We start from the raw sequence: 17,426 nt of genomic DNA on the forward strand, positions 1-17,426 counted from the left end.
TTTTAAGACAAAAATAAATTTATTTTTAATTAATATAACAAATAATATAAAAAATATTTAAAAATAATTATATTCAAGGGCATTTAAGTAAAATAATTTACTAGTATTTTGTTATTACCTTTAACCAAACATATTAATTATTTATACTATCTATTTTTACCAAATTTTATCAAACGTAATAATAATTTATACTCAGTAATCTATCTTCAAGGTAATCTCTCTATTTTGGTAATAAAACATTACTTAAACCAAACGTCTCCTTAGGGCTGAATTTGCTCTTTCTCAATATGTTGATATTGACAGGTCAAATTCTTTCATTTTCCTTCCTTTTGTGCCTGTTTTCCTCTAATGCAATAAGGAAACTATTACAAATTCTTCCATTTCTTCATTTTTTCCTATAATTCTTCTCTTATTTCGGCTTTATTTTCCTACAAATGAAAATAAAATCATTGAATAAAATATTTAGGAATATATTATTAATTAATCAAAATTATAAACTAATTTATTACTAAAATGCAAATTTTCATGCCTTTAGACACTGTATGTGAGTATATATTTTGAATGAAACAACAACTCAACATTAGGTGTTGATCACATACATGTCTTCTTGGTTGGTAAGATGAGAAAAGACAATTTCTAGAGTCAATTGATGCAACCAAGAAGATAGACACGGTACATGTTTATCTAATAAGTAAATATTATTTTATTTCAAATAATTGCGTTTCGATACATTTAACAAATGATATGTTTTATTTTCTAACACAACACGTCATCATACATACTTGGATAATAACTAGATGATTGTGTCTCATCGTTCATTGCACATATGGGTCATCAAGCCTAAGAGTTCTTTGAGATCAACGCAACATGTACAAGGAATGCATGACAGTTAAAATTTTCCACAACAACATGTATGTTCTGCTAGATTAACAATGGAAACCTTTTGTCATGTATCATTGACTTTGCATTTGTTGACAATAATTGGTTTGACGACTATGTTGGTAGATTTATGAACATGTCTTATAATCTTATCCTTGACCTATAGTGTTAATAAGGGAGTATGCCTATTTGCCAAAAAAAAGATAAATTAATTCATATTAATTAATAAGAAAAAGAATATATGTAATTTTGTATAGCAGATTAAATTAACTTGTCAAGTTTTGTCTATTGTAAAACCATTGTTGTAGTATTTTTCTAATAAATTCAACAAGGATGGTGATCGACAAACCATAAGTAATCCACGCCAAAATGTTGAAGGACTTAACAATGTTAGTCATCATGATGTTGTAACAAAATCTATTGAAAAAAACATACACCCATTTACTATACCCAATGTTGGTCAAATAGCCAGCTACACTAGGATTTAATCGGTAAACTATCCTCATGGCAATATCAAAATTAGAGATACAATATGTTTTAGCAACCTTTCAAAATAATCCTTTAATAGTATGTGTTTTTTTAAGTGAACATGCATGTTACTTTGTATGTTGTGATGACAATAACCATGGTGGACATTAGGTAATACATTTGCCACTGACGCAATGATTGAAAGATGCTACCGATATGAAATAATGAACAAGTTTGGTGTGTCACCGATGCACTTATGTAAATACCTCAAGAAGATAGTCCATGTCTCCAATTCCTCATTTTCCTCCATACCAAATGTCAGTGGATAAATCAAATTATTACCATCTTTCCCAATGATAATAAATAGTCTCCCAAGGTACCTCTCTTTTAAATTTGCAACATTAAAACAAATCACCAGATGACATAATAGTTGAAATGCCCTTACTGAGCACCCCAAAGCCATAAAAAAAAAAAAACTTAAACTGGTTACCTGCATCTATGTCAATATGTGTTACTGTTTTAGGGTTTTGTAATATGAGATTATGACAATGCTCTGGTAAAAGCATGAAAAACTCCTCGGTTGATCCTTTTAATACATTGCATGCCCATGCCTTAGCATGCCATGCTTGTGAGTGTGATTTGTCAATCTTGTACCTATCCACCATATCATAAATAATTTCTTTCGGTCAATAGATGCAACAGAGGAGCTCTCTCAGTCTGAACAACTGAGGCCTCGTATGTCAGGTTTTAGCAGCACTGAAGCGACTTGAAGCCCCCAAGAATGCGAAAACGCTCTCTCAATCTGAACAGCAGAGGGTCCCAGTTCATATGACTGCTAGTGCTTCTCCATTACCAAATATCCGGCAATCTCCACAACTACGCTGAACCGAGGAGCTTTTTTTAAGTAAATTTCTTGTATGCTTCCATGTTTGTTAATATTGATATAATACTAGTGTTATTATGATGCTAAATTTAGAATGAATTGTACCGAGCAAAAAATAAAAATCTGATGAATTGTACCAACCTTATCTGGCCTGCATTTTTGGGAATAGATTAGAGACAGTGCAATATTAGGTTCCATTTCCGCATGGGCATGATTAAAAGAAGAGTATGGGCAATGCGCATGAAGTGAATTTGAATAGGAATTATGGAATTAGCATTTCAGGCTACATGAGTTTCTAGATGAAGTGTTCAAAGAGGGAGGCTCTTTTTTTCAGCATTTAGACAGCCTGACAAAGTCCTGATTGACGCCCATCTGTAGCTCTAGTTGCTCTAGATCAACTACAACCTGTGTCATTGTTGGCCTGGTCTTTGGTTCTAAACTAAGGCATCTAAGGATGATTTGAGCGAACTCTTGAGCTTCCTCCATCCTTATGTTCTTCCCTAGTCCCTGATCAACAACACGATGCAGTTCCTGCCTGTTGCTAAGATATGGCTTTGCCCACATCCCTGCCAAACTATTTGGATATTTTTTCACAGCATCTTTGCCCAAGAAGATCTCTAACAGTACCACGCCGAAGCTATAAACATCAGTTTTTACAGTCAAACATCCTGTAAAACGGAGATACATAAATCAGCAAAAAAACAGAGTTATTTTCTTTGTAAATCATTAGTCATCACCCGGAAGATGTGATGTAAAATGAATACATCACCTATTGCAATATATTCAGGAGCAAAGTATCCTTTGGTGCCAAGTACCCTTGTGGAAATATGGGACTTCCCACCCAGGGGTCCAAGCCAGTCCAAAATCTGATAATTTGGCATTGAAATCCTGCAATATTCTCTTACAAAATGAACACCTTGGTACAGTGAGGGTTTAAGTATAATGTCAATCGCATAAACTCATCTTTCAAAAGCTATGTTGAAACTACAAAGAAAAAGAACTCACATCATCTGGCAGGACATTCGAAGCTTTAACATCATGATGAATGATTGGTCTCCAATAAGCGTGATACACATCTTCCATCTTTGCACTAATATCTCTAGGATTGCTCCACAAATTTTGATTTATGTATATACGTTGGTTTTCTGCATGCACAAAAACACATCAAGTTAAACTAAGAAAATAAACAAATTCAATTACAACAATTAATTTATACCTTTCTGTGACTTTGAATGTCTCCACTGTCGGTGCTGATAATCGCATCTTTCATCTTTACTGCGACTCTCTGCAGCATGGAACGTAAAGTAACATATACTAGTTGATGAATGGAAGCTGAAAATGATGTTATTTGCTTTTACCTTGTAAAATATTTGAGGTCTTTTTCTTCTTTTGTGTTGTATGAATTTTTCTGGGAGGAGGCACTCCTGATTATAATTAAGATTCGAACAGATAAATGATATGATTAACATCCATTTGAGCTAAGAATTTGTATAAAGTAAAAGAAATTAAATTAAGACAAACCAGCTGGAGGATTAGCAATGTTGAGTGGTTGATCATTGGGATCTAGAGCTTTTTCCCTTAGACAATTTCCCATATTTAATTAACAAGAAAAAAGCAATAAAAAAAGCTAGCAGTGTAAAAGAATTATAATGAAGTGTCAAACAATAGAATTATAAGCATGATCAGACCTTGTGAAAAATGAATGATGGGTGGAACTAAGCCAAGGCTTTGTGCTCTTTAACCTTCTTTTAACGGTGATTTCTAAGCATATTGCGACAATATTGAATGAAAGGTGATGCTTATTTACTTGTAAATTAAAAGGGCATTTACTAAGATGGAGAAAATTTCCATGTTTTTACGTGACAGTAGTAAGATGTTGATGGATCAAAGTCTCGCAGAATCTCATTACTCTACCCGTAAAAAAATAAAATTGATAGTTTTTATGCTTTCTCGTGTTTATGCTTATCTAGGTGCATTATGGAGTACAAAAAATAGTACTTATAAGGCCAAAGACTTATTCTCACCCAAAGTCTTTTTTTTTTTTTTTAATTATTTTTACCTATTAACTTTAACAAATTTTAACATATACTCATATGTTAAATTTAATTATTTATATTAAAAATAAAATAATTATTTTAAAATTTTATTTATAAAAATAATAATTTAACTCTTTTTCTATCTTAATTTAAATAACTAATAATTTTCTCCCAACTTAATTTTAAAAAATTTCTTTTTTACTCAACTATTTATGATTACTAGAGTTTTTATAATTTTAGGTTAACAATTATACTCCTCAAAATTTAAAACATTGTATTTATACCCATAAAAATTTATTCTTTTTTTTTTACAACTATCCTTCATAGTAATTTACATCGACGCATTGTCTGACACTTTTTCTCTTGGATGGTTTCTCCTAGTATAAATTACAAAAAATCTGATCAAAGTGATCAAATTTGTCACATAAAATTGTGTGAATGTAATCCTTTAAATCTTATAATCTAGTGACGTCACATAATCTACAGCTAGTTTCACATATCAGAACAAATCTCATAAATCTGAACATAAAAAATAGAAATGCACGAATGAAAAAAAATCTTCAATTGATGTAAATCACTATAAAAGCTCAGAATTTACAACTAAAGACTAAAACTTTATTATTGCTAAAATGAAATATTGAAACAAGCATAGACAAAAAGCAAGTTAATTCATGAGCCAATCAGCAACAAAACAAAAAACCCCCACCAAACCAGAAGAAATTGTACTCAGATTGCAACAAACCCAGATCAGACAACAAAATCAACCAAATGGGTGTTACAAAAAAGGAAAAGCGAAAAAATGCAGCTTTAGAGTGTCTTATTTTCGCATTTTCATCAGCATTAACCAACACAAACTCGTTTCTATTATGAGACCCAGCAATGAGTCTCCCTCTCGTGTCCATAACTCACCGTAGACACCGAAAAAACTCACACTACCCACTTGCGAAAACACCTCAGAACCTGGTCATAAACTCAGTCACTCCCTGAAACTCAGTCAAGAGATCCAGGTGACAAGAGTCTGCTCATCAAACTCCCATGACAAAGAAACAAAACCCCAACAAGAAATGATGCCTAAATCTAAAAACGTAATTCGGTCAGATTTATGGAATTTGCGCAGATCCATGTGGCAAATCTGATTATTTCAGTCAAATTTTTAGTGATCTTCACACCGGAACACCACTGGAGAGAGAGAAGGTGTCAAATGACACGTTAAAAAAATGAAATGTCAGGAAGAAAGGTGGCTAGAAATGGAAGTGTAATGTTTTAATTTTTTAAAGAACGGGTTTTAATCCTAAAATACGATCATAAAATTTTAATAAAAAATTAATTTTTTAAAATTAATTTATAAAATTAAGATAAAAAATAAAATAAATTATTTTTTCATATATAAAATCTCAAAATAATAATTTTATTTTTAACAATAAAAACCAAATTTCCTAGATTGGTAAGGATTTTAATTTTTTAAAACTAATAAATAAAAATAAAAAAATAAACTATGGGTGAGAACAAATCCTTTTGCTAATTACGACAGCATCCCTTGCACATAGGCAAGTGTTATCCATTCGACTTCTTTGTCTCGAGGTTCAAGAATAATTATTTCCCACCCAAGCTTTGACTAAGTGACACGCCCTGTAAGTTGAAAATGTCAATTTTTTCATCCTTAAATTAAATTTGTTAGGGAAATTAAATTAAATATCCCATCCTACCCTAAACTAAGTAAAAATGCCTTAATTTTTATTTTCTAAGCAAAAATGTCATATTTTCAAAGCCTCAAGCAAAAATACCCTAAAAATTTTAAAAATACTAAGACTACCTTTCACTACTTCGATATGAATTCTCATTTTGATACATTTCTCACATCATTCAAATTCTCACTCTCACCTTCATTTTCAGTCAATATTTGATATTATAAATTCGTTCGAAAGAAAGAAAATTCAAATTTCTAAATTCAAACAAAAAAATCACTTTGTGAGAACAAGGTAATTATACGAATTTTAACCCAAAACTTAATTTTATTTGTTAAATCAAGTTCGTATATTATATGAAAGGGGCATTTTAATATTTAATAATATATTAGGGTGTTAAAGAAATGTTAGAAAAAATATATGGACATTTTGATATTAAACAAGTTATAAAGGTTTTAAATGAAATGTTAGAAAAATATAAGGTCATTTCAATACAAAATAATATATGAGAATGTTAAATGAAATATTAGATAAATATAGAGGTATTTTAAAATTAGATAAAATATTAGGGTGCTAAAAAATACTCCTAAAATGATGGGGCGTTTCGATAATATAATAATATCAAGTTTATATATGTTATGAAAATATAAGGGGCATTTGATATTTTATAATATATTAGATGTAAAATGAACTACTTAAAAAATATAGGGACATTTGGATATTAATCAATAAATAAAATAAAGATTTTCGTTTTAGGTAATGTATGAGATTGTTTAATGAAATATTGAGACATTAGAGGTGACATATTGATATTCAATCACAAATGAGGGGGATAAAAAAATTATGAAAAAATATAGGGGCCATTTTGAATTTGTAAATGTTTATTGTGGATTTTTTTATGATCAATGTTATTTTTTTACTAAAATTTTTTATTATAGGATTGATAATTGAAATAGTTAGGTATACTGTTATTCGTTTCCAAGATGAATGGATCTAACGTAATCATAACATAATGAAGTATATTGAAGATTTTAAAAATTTGATTAAAATTATATCCAGAACAATATTTGAGGGATTTATCTAACTTTTGAATAAAAAGTGAGGTATCGATTAGCTCTGACACTACATTAAGCTATGTATGAAATCAAAAAGTATCAAGCTCAGTTTTCCTATAAAAATAAAAAATGATGAAGATGTAAAGGGCCTTATTGACATGTCACAATAGTTATAGGAATGCATTCTAGTTTTTGTTATATGTACCGCAATCCAAGACAAAAGGAAGAAGAAATATGTGGTAACAATGATAGTGAAGTGAAAAAGGAATCCAATAGAGAAGACTTGATTTATTTCCATAATGATGTATTCTATATTGCTACAGAATGGGTTCGTAGAGACAAAAAAAGGGTTCTAAATTGAGGTGACTTTGATAGGATTGAGATGACTAATGTTCCTTTTAATGAGCTAGACTTTGGGGATACGTCATTTGTTAATTATGTATAAATAGTTTCTAGCTTGAAAATCTTATTATGAGTGACAGGAATTATTCTGGAATATTTTTTTTTGATGTCTCCATTGATCCATTTAAGTGGCTATATAATTTTTCTCCACAGTCTTCAACATTATCAAATGGTGCATGATCGATATGAGAGGAGAATGTTGTAACTTGGTGACATTTTTAAATATAAAAAACACTTGTAAGATGTAGTGACTCAATATGACTTGGAGTAAGGATTTCAGTACAAAGTGATGAAGTCAGACATGGGGAAATGAAAGATTAAGTGCTATGATGAGAAATACAAATGGTTTCTATCAGGAAGAAGAGTAAAACCCATTCAAGTGCTTCGAATTTGAAAAATGAATCCCCTACACACACATTCAATAGATCAGATAAAACCATATCACAGACAAGTTAGAGCTTGAGCTTTAAGTCAATTAATGAAGTCAAAGTTTGTGTTGATTGATCGTATTTAGCGATCTAAAGAAATCAGTATTAACATCATCGACAAATATAAAATTGACAAATCATATTCACAAGCTTTGTGGGTAAGAAATTTGGTATTACATTCATTGAGATGCTCATTAGAAGAGTTATTTATGCTCTTACTCGATTAATGTTATAATTGTGCTAATTTAGGAATTGTGACGTATATAGAAACAGACGATGAATATCGCTTTTAGTATTTTTTCATGACATTGGGCTATTTTATTTGTGCATTTAAACAATATCTTTAACATGTTATTTGTATTGATGTTGTTTTCCTTAAAGATCGATATTTAATAAATTTATTTCTCACGATGGTACTGGATGGTAATATCCAGATCTATTCAATAGATTTTGGTGTGGGTAAAAAGGAAGATGTGGTGTTGGCTTTTAATAAAGCTTAAAAATTGCATCCATAAAGTACCAAAGTTGACAATAATCTTAGATTGACATTACGTTATATACTCTGTAATGGTTAAAGTCTTTTTATATGAACACCATGGATGATGTTATCATTACCTTTTTTGTAACATGCGATCATAATACAAACACAACTCATAGGTAACATGTTTACACATTTGTGAAATTTTTATACATTTAAAAATTTTATAAATTTTGATAACAATTTGTGCATATTATTGATAGACTCATAGGTAGTGTGTTTACATTGGAAAGCAGCGAAGACATATGAGATCTATTGATGAGGTGCATCTTCAAGCGGGAGCTTACCTACATAAGGTGGGGTTTTAGCAATAGAGCAGGACACATTTTTTAGAGCATAGTTATAACATAATGATAATTAATATTACAAAGTGATTTAATGCTCTCGTTAAACATGCACATGGTTTGCCCATCATGATGTTCTTCGAGTTTATTTGAAGCACATTGTAGCAATGGTTTTATGAGATGAGAAACCATACAAGTATATATGATATTAATACTAATTATCTAATTGATTATGAGTTTTTACACTTATGTTTGTATATTAATAGATGTGCGAATGATTTTTAAATTACAGATGAATGTCTCTACCTATTACACCATGGACAAAGGAAAAGGTTGACCACCATGTGTTGAAGGCTATGTGCTTGGAGGTTCGTCTAATTACAAATGTTCGATATTAGATTATAAGTAGTGGTAGACATTTGGGCATTGTGGACTTTCATAAAATGGTTTGTATGTGCATGAAATTTTAACTTTCACATATTCTATATACGTATGTCGTTATTGTTGCAAGATATATAAGGGTCACCAGTATCTATGCATGAGTTCATCATTTCTATACCATCCAATCCTTTCTACAATTTTGTTTTTAATAAATAAGGACTAAATTTGCAGTGAATAGCTAGCTAAAATACGAGTTATTAACGTTGAAGGGGAGGTTAAACCTGATATTATATTAAACTTTTAATTAAAATTATATAATGAAAAAAATTAGCTGTTTAATTTATATAAACCAAACAAAGTTGGGTTAAAATAATTAGTTCCTTTATAAAATTAACAGCTTTCAGTGTTAGAATTGATGGGAACCATAATTCCTTCCAGGCATGCAGTTTAAGATCCGATGAAGTTAGAAATTTTATTTACTAAACTGAAATTCGAAGGTAAAATAATAAAGATGAAAGTCATCTTGAAAGGATATTCATAATTTATTTGAATTTTAAATGTGGTTAAACAGCCTCAATAAATTATATTTATTGTAAGTACATAATTTAATATTCATTAATATATCATTAAATAATTAAATAATATTTAATTATATAATAATATATTATATATATATTTAAAATAAAATATGTATATTATTATTTAAAAAATATATAAATAATATTATACAAATCAATTTTTAAATACATATATAATAAATTTTAATATAATTAAATATTATTTTATTTTAATTCAAAATCAACCAACCAATTTATGACAGACGTTAATAATGTATTTGTATTCGGAGGGAAGTTCCGTAACCGCATAGAGAACGGTATGAATTTGGGGAGGTGGAATCTGAAATCAAATGATTCACCGACTAAAAGGGTAAGGGAGGTAGGAGCCAACGTTGCCCGCAAGTCTCTACGCGGAACACGCATAAAAACAAAACAACACAAATCAAAACCCGCGTTTCTTCTTCTTCTTCGCGTTCCTTTCTCCCTTTCGCTTTCTAGTTACTTGTGTCCATTTTCTTCTGTTTAGACTCCCACTTGACACACCAAACTCTACGTTTTCCTTTCCTTTTCCACGATCCAAATTCATTTCTTTTGTCTTAGAGAACTTCATTTATTTGATTAGTTAATATCCACTAGAACTAGCAACTACGGAAAATAAATGTTACCTTTATAGTTAATTAAGTTATGGGGAATTGTTTAGGTTCTTCAGCTAGAGTAGATTTCACCCAGAGCCAGAGCGTACAGCCTATTTCTGGTACTTCTCTTTCTTTTATTACTTATGTTTTCTCTTTAATTGTTTTATCTGAATTTTTTTTTAATGGGTTATATTGTTTTGACTTTACAATTCTGATTCCCTTTGACTTTATTTTTGTTTGTTTTTTTATTTTTTTTATGTTTTTGGAGTGATTTTCTATCTCGAAATGAATTGTTTTAACTTTTATGTTTGTGATTAAATCAAAATTATGGTTAGACTATGGATAAAATACTCTCTTTCAATTTTCTGCTGGTTGGTTCTTTGACCATCAACGTTTTGGTGTATATAATTATTATTGAAGATGTGGATTCTTTCTGAAATTTCAGTTCTTTACGTAGGCTACAATTAGGATGTTTATTACATTTCCCTTCACATTCTTTGAACCTGGGTCTTAAATTAGTGTATAGATCAATCTACTTGGTTTTTGCCCTTTTTTTTAATTCAAATTTTTATGATTAAATGAGTTTTTAAGGAGTTGTTTGTGAATTAAATAAGAAAAAAGGGGCTTGGGTTACCCAAATAAATTATTTTGGGGAGGGGGTGTGGTGTGTGGTTGTGGCCGGGCGTGAGGGGTTTGGCTGTTTTTTTAAAGCTCTGATTGACAATTTTTTTGAATTTATGGCTGTTAGTTTCTGAATTGTTGATTGTTTCACTTCATGCTGATAAACTGGGAAAGAAAGAACCACATAGGACTTGCTTTGGGGGTTAACAGCTATTCCTTTTTGAGCCAATTGTGATGAGTTACATCATTTGGATTTTGGTGTAGGCCAATAGCCCTCTCTCATTACTTTGGGTTATACTTCAACCTCTCCTCCAAAAGTGAAGGTGTTAATTGGCATGCATAGCCATGAATAAGACACCTTAGGACTTTTCCTCCCCAACATATTATGCAAACAAAATTGTTTATAACCAAGTTTTGGCTGGGAAATAATTCCCTTATGGCAATAGTGAAGTTCATGAAACTTTAGATAAGTAAGGGCTTTGGAGTACTGTGTGTAATTGTTTTTGTGTCTTGATGATCAAAATGAGTAGTGAGGAGAAGCATGATGTCTAGCAGCTTGTCCATTAGTTATGTTGGCTTTTTACCTAATTGGAGAGTGGCATTCAAATAATCTATACTGATTTCTGAGGTAACATAGCTTTCATTTAATCATGTTCAAAAAGGTGCCTTCCAGGGTGAAGGGTTTGTGCAACACATAACACTATCTATGTAGACCTGCTTTATAGATTTTGATTGAAACAATTGTTATGTTAGAAACAGCCTTCTGTTGTCAGCATTAGATGAGAAGCTGGAACTTACATTTCTCTTCTGGAATCAGGAGCCTCAAGAATTTCCAGTAAATCAAGCCATTCTTCTACTCCTTCCACTCTAACCATCCCATCTTGCAGTGAAAAAAGTCATTTTGAAAGTCTTCCTACACCAGGGTCTGAGGGTGAAATATTGTCTTCTCCAAATTTGAAAGCCTTTACATTCAGTGAGCTCAAGAATGCTACTAGAAACTTTCGTCCTGATAGTCTTCTTGGTGAAGGTGGATTTGGTTATGTTTTTAAAGGATGGATAGATGAGCACACACTTGCACCTGCTAAGCCTGGATCAGGAATGGTTGTTGCTGTCAAGAAGCTTAAACCAGAAGGTTTCCAAGGCCACAAGGAGTGGTTGGTAAGTTTTTTTTATTTAACATTTTTTTGTGTGATATTTATACTCTTCTTTACAACTTTGTGCTTTCTGATCTGTTTCAGACAGAAGTTAAGTACCTTGGACAGCTTCATCATCCAAATCTGGTTAAATTAATTGGATATTGCTTGGAGGGTGAGAATCGGCTTTTGGTCTATGAGTTCATGCCCAAAGGGAGCCTAGAAAATCATTTGTTCAGAAGTAATGTCTTCAACGTTGTTGAAAAATTCCTATACACTATTTTATACAGTTTATATTTTTACTTAATGGATATATAAATCTTATGGTCATGTAGTTGCTGAGGAACAAATATACAAGCAATCAAAGACCTTTTCTATTCTGCAGTTCTTGTTGCGGGAAAATTGACTACTCTTCTGTAACATTTATATGGCTAAATTAAGTTGTTTTCTCAGATGAAATAAATAGCAAAAATGTAGGATTAAAAATATTTGTGCCTGTCTTTTTTGCAAGAAGAAAGAGGTTGAGGTGGAAATTTAGTATTTTTTTTATGTCATTTTAATCTCTTTCACTTCTAGAATAAATTCATACAAGAGTTATAGCCAAGAGAAAAATTACGCTGTTAAAACACTGAAGAGAGAAAAGAAGAATCAATTTGCAAAATGGCTCAAGATTAGCCTTGACCTTTGGATTTCCTTATTTGCTCCATTTCCCTTTAAGATTTGCAAACTTGTCTTCTCATTACATATATTTAAGATGCATCTGAATGTTGAAATCTGTGGAAGATGCCGATTAGCTCATTGGAATTAAAACAATGACTAAATATATGGCTTTACTCAGTTACAGTTCCACTGCCTATAGATACCCACTACCGCTAGGATCTGCTGTTCCATTTTTTAATTGAGTTTTTCTTGCTTATATATACATATAGGTTCTACAAAAGCTATTCTGTGTTAAACCAACTCAGTAATCAAATGTTGGAATGTTATGAAGCTCCTTGGTCTGGTTGGTGACCTTTGATGTTCTCTTTTTTCCAGGAGGACCCCAACCACTTTCTTGGGCAGTAAGGATAAAAGTGGCCATAGCAGCTGCCAGAGGGCTCTCTTTTCTTCATGATGCAAAATCACAAGTTATATATCGTGATTTTAAGGCTTCTAATATTCTACTTGATGCGGTATGCTTATTAAAACAGATAATTCATTGTTGCTTTGCCTGTAGTTTGTGTATATAAGTCATTAGATTTATGCACGTTACTGGCGATGACAATGCATTTGTGATGTAGGATTTCAATGCAAAACTGTCTGACTTTGGTTTGGCCAAGGCAGGTCCCACTGGTGATAGAACTCATGTTTCCACACAAGTTATGGGTACTCATGGTTATGCAGCACCAGAGTACGTTGCTACAGGTATGTAGAACAGCTATATTATACTGTTTTTATTTACATTGTTTTCTGAATGAAGCTTGTAAATCTATATTGTTATTAATTTCCTCTTTCTGGGTCTTGTTATATAAAATCTATATTCTTCACAAGTAAATTTGCATTGAGGCCGAACCTAGAACTGTGTTTTCAATGAATTATTTTGCCTTGGGAATGTCTAAGGCAAACGCCATCCGATATTAGGTTGTTTTTTGTATTTGCAATGTTTTTTTATAGAAGTTGCGGAATTGCTACTGCTGTCTGAATACTTGCTTTGTGTATTTTGAGTAATTTGTCTTCATTGTTGAACAGGCCGGCTTACAGCCAAAAGTGATGTGTATAGCTTTGGAGTTGTATTGCTTGAACTATTATCAGGACGATGTGCTGTTGACAAAACAAAAGTTGGTGTTGAGCAGAATCTGGTAGACTGGGCGAGACCGTATTTGTCTGACAAGCGAAAAATATTTCGGATTATGGACACTAAGCTAGGGGGCCAGTACCCACAGAAAGGAGCCTATACAGCTGCTGCTCTTACTGTACGGTGCCTAAATACTGAAGCTAAACTAAGGCCTCGTATGTCTGAGGTTTTAGCAGCACTGGAGCGACTTGAAGCCCCCAGGAATGCGAAGAAGCTCTCTCAGTCTGAACAGCAGAGGGTCCCAGTTCCAGTCCACAGGTCTCCCATGAGACAACAACGAACTCCACTTCGTATGACTGCTAGTGCTTCTCCATTACCAAATATCTGGCAATCTCCACAACTACGCTGAACCAAGGAGCATTTTATTAGTAAATTTCTTGTATGCTTCCATGTCTGTTAATATTGATGTAATACTAGTGTATGTTATGATGCTAAATTTAGAATGAATTGTACCGAGCAAAAAATAAAAATCTGATGAATTGTACCAACCTTATCTGGCCTGTATTTTTGGGAATAGATTAGAGACAGTGCAATATTAGGTTCTATTTTCACATGGGCATGATTAAAAGAAGAGTATGGGCAATGAACATGAAGTGAATTTGAATAGGAATTATGAAATTAGCATTTCAGGCTACATGACTTTCTAGATGAAGTGTTCAAAGTGGGAGGCTCTTTTATTGGGCATTTAGACAACCTGAGGAAGTCCCGATTGCCACCCATAGGTAGCTCTAGTTGCTCTAGATCAGCTACAACCTGTGTCATTGTTGGCGTGGTCTTCGGTTCTAAACTAAGGCATCTAAGAATGATTTGAGCGAACTCTTGAGCTTCCTCCATCCTTACGTTCTTCCCTAGTCTCTGATCAACAACACGATGCAGTTCCTGCTTGTTGCTAAGATATGGCTTTGCCCACATTCCTGCCAAACCATTTGGATATTTTTTCACTGCATCTTTGCCCAAGAAGATATCTAAAAGTACCACGCCGAAGCTATAAACCTCAGTTTTTACAGTCAAGCGTCCTGTAAAACAGATACATAAATCAGCAACAAACAGAGCTATTTTCCTTATACATCACTAGTCATCACCCGGAAGATGTGATTTAAAATGATTACGTCACCTGTTGCAATATATTCAGGAGCAAAGCATACTTTGGTGCCATGTTTGTGGAAATATGGGACTTTCCAACTAGGGGTCCAAACTTAGCCAGTCCAAAATCTGATAATTTGGCATTGAAATCCTGCAATATTCTCTTACAAAATGAACATCTTGGAACGTCAATCACGTAAACTGATCTTTCAAAAGCTGTGTTGAAATTACAAAGAAAAAGAACTCACATCATCTAGCAGGACATTCGAAACTTTAACATCATGATGAATGATTGGTCTCCAATAAGTATGAAGGTATTCTAAGCCCCTGGCTGCCCCTAAAGCTATTTTCTTTGATTATCATTTTCTGTATGTCACAATATATGAACTGTCTAAATTTCTCTAGTCATTTGATTTTATGTCATAGTAGTCCTAAAATTTGTTAGCTTGCTTGACTTACTGCTCAGGAGATGATCTTCCAAACTTCCTTCAGTCATGTACTCATAAACCAGCATTCTATGTTCACCTTCAAAGCAATACCCTATGAGCTTTATAACATTCGGATGATTTAATCTGCTCAAAAAATCGAATTCATTCTCTATGAATCAACAATTCACACCAAGCCTAAATTAGCATTGATAAATACATCAAGAGGGATTGAGAATGGCAAATAAAATGTGACACCCTTATCCATTAAAATGCATTTTAAGTTGTAAAGCTAAAAAGTAAAATCATAGTGGACAATGTACTGGGTGAAGTGGAGAATATCGACTATTGAATCAGAGATGTTGGCCTTGAAATCCTTTCCTTCTCAGTTTCCTGACAGCATTGGCAATTCCATGTTTTGGTTTTGCTGCAGTCATTGTCCAAGAATTGATGTATCCTATATAAACTTCACCAAAACCACCCTGCCCAATGATAATGTTTTCGCTAAATTTGTGTGTAGCAGCCTCCGGGATTTTATGGCAAAAACAATTTACCCTGCGAGCATGATACACATCTTCTATCTTTGCACTAATATCTCTATGATTGCTCCATAAATTTTGATTTATGTATATACGTTGGTTTTCTGCCTGCACAAAAACACATCAAGTTAAACTAGGAAAAGAAACAAATTCAGTTACAATAATTAATTCATACCTTTCTGTGACTTTGAATGTCTCATCTTTCATGTTTAATGCGACTCACTGCAGCATGGAACGTAAAGTAACATATGCTAGTTGATGAATGGAAGCTTAAAATGATGTTATTTGCTGTTACCTTGTAAAATATTTGAAGTTTTTCTTGTTTTATGTTGTATGAATTTTTCTGGGAGGAGGCACTCCTGATTATAATTAAGATTCGAACAGATAAATGATATGATTAACATCCATTTGAGCTAAGAATTTGTATAAAGTAAAAGAAATTAAATTAAGACAAACCAGCTGGAGGATTAGCAATGTTGAGTGGTTGATCATTGGGATCTAGAGCTTTTTCCCTTAGACAATTTCCCATATTTAATTAACAAGAAAAAAGCAATAAAAAAAGCTAGCAGTGTAAAAGAATTATAATGAAGTGTCAAACAATAGAATTATAAGCATGATCAGACCTTGTGAAAAATGAATGATGGGTGGAACTAAGCCAAGGCTTTGTGCTCTTTAACCTTCTTTTAACGGTGATTTCTAAGCATATTGCGACAATATTGAATGAAAGGTGATGCTTATTTACTTGTAAATTAAAAGGGCATTTACTAAGATGGAGAAAATTTCCATGTTTTTACGTGACAGTAGTAAGATGTTGATGGATCAAAGTCTCGCAGAATCTCATTACTCTACCCGTAAAAAAATAAAATTGATAGTTTTTATGCTTTCTCGTGTTTATGCTTATCTAGGTGCATTATGGAGTACAAAAAATAGTACTTATAAGGCCAAAGACTTATTCTCACCCAAAGTCTACTTTTTAACACATTATCGTATGTTAAATTTAGTTATTTATATCAAAGATAAAATAATTATTTTCATATTTTATTTATACAAATAATAATTTAGCTTTTTTTTAATATAAATTTTAAAAATTAATAATTTTTTCCTAACTTAATTTAAAAAAATTATTTTTTCACTTAACTATTTTTGATTACTAGAGTTTCTATAATTTTAGGTTAACAATCACCCTCCTCAAAATTTAAAATATTATACTTACGCCCACAAAAATTTATTCTCTTTTTTTGGGGACTGTTCTTCTTAATAATTTACTTCCGTGCGTTGACAATGCATTGGATGATCTATATGTTGACAATTATAGTCAACTTGCACCATAACTGCTCATGCAATTGCCAACTTGCAAAAATGACTATAAATAGCTATTTTGTTCACGGATGTGTGTGTAAGTTTTGGTAAGGGAATTCCTTTGTATGTGTACGAGAAGAGAGAAAAACTGCGAGATCTTTCTCTAGTCTATAGAGAAAAAGAAAGTGAGAGAAATTATGTATTTTGAGAGCTAATTTGTGAGGGTGAGAGCCACAAATTGGGGGTACAATAGTGATCCAA

General features: G+C 32.1%; 1 protein-coding gene and 2 pseudogenes across 2 annotated transcripts; 1 reads left to right on the top strand and 2 right to left on the bottom strand.

Moving 5' to 3' along the window:
* Window positions 1-2,560: 2,560 nt before the first annotated feature.
* On the bottom strand, window positions 2,561-3,824 carry LOC123216327 (annotated as a pseudogene).
* Window positions 3,825-9,961: 6,137 nt separating this feature from the next.
* Window positions 9,962-14,307, top strand: LOC123217435 (probable serine/threonine-protein kinase PBL3). 2 transcript variants are annotated; one of them, XM_044638468.1, is made up of 6 exons: window positions 9,962-10,350; window positions 11,612-12,010; window positions 12,091-12,226; window positions 13,021-13,157; window positions 13,266-13,389; window positions 13,714-14,307. In XM_044638468.1, exons 2-6 carry the CDS (start codon window positions 11,951-11,953, stop codon window positions 14,166-14,168), a joined length of 912 nt encoding a protein of 303 aa, XP_044494403.1. In that variant the 5' UTR covers window positions 9,962-10,350; window positions 11,612-11,950; the 3' UTR covers window positions 14,169-14,307. The 2 variants fall into 2 exon arrangements, with proteins under 2 accessions (XP_044494403.1, XP_044494401.1); XM_044638466.1 differs by having other exon boundaries at window positions 9,966-10,350; window positions 11,670-12,010.
* A 130-nt stretch (window positions 14,308-14,437) lies between these two features.
* On the bottom strand, window positions 14,438-16,395 carry LOC123216328 (annotated as a pseudogene).
* Between the last annotated feature and the right edge of the window lie 1,031 nt (window positions 16,396-17,426).

This window comes from Mangifera indica, chromosome 5 (genome assembly GCF_011075055.1).
Source record: "Mangifera indica cultivar Alphonso chromosome 5, CATAS_Mindica_2.1, whole genome shotgun sequence".
NCBI classification, from domain to species: domain Eukaryota; kingdom Viridiplantae; phylum Streptophyta; class Magnoliopsida; order Sapindales; family Anacardiaceae; genus Mangifera; species Mangifera indica.

Bases quoted from the DNA above. Each gene is read 5' to 3' on its own strand.
- LOC123217435 (XM_044638466.1), top strand. From the start codon at position 10,281: ATGGGGAATTGTTTAGGTTCTTCAGCTAGAGTAGATTTCACCCAGAGC. The intron at 12,011-12,090 runs GTAAGTTTTTTT...GATCTGTTTCAG, and splicing joins AAGGCCACAAGGAGTGGTTG to ACAGAAGTTAAGTACCTTGG. The intron at 12,227-13,020 runs GTAATGTCTTCA...TCTTTTTTCCAG, and splicing joins AGAAAATCATTTGTTCAGAA to GAGGACCCCAACCACTTTCT.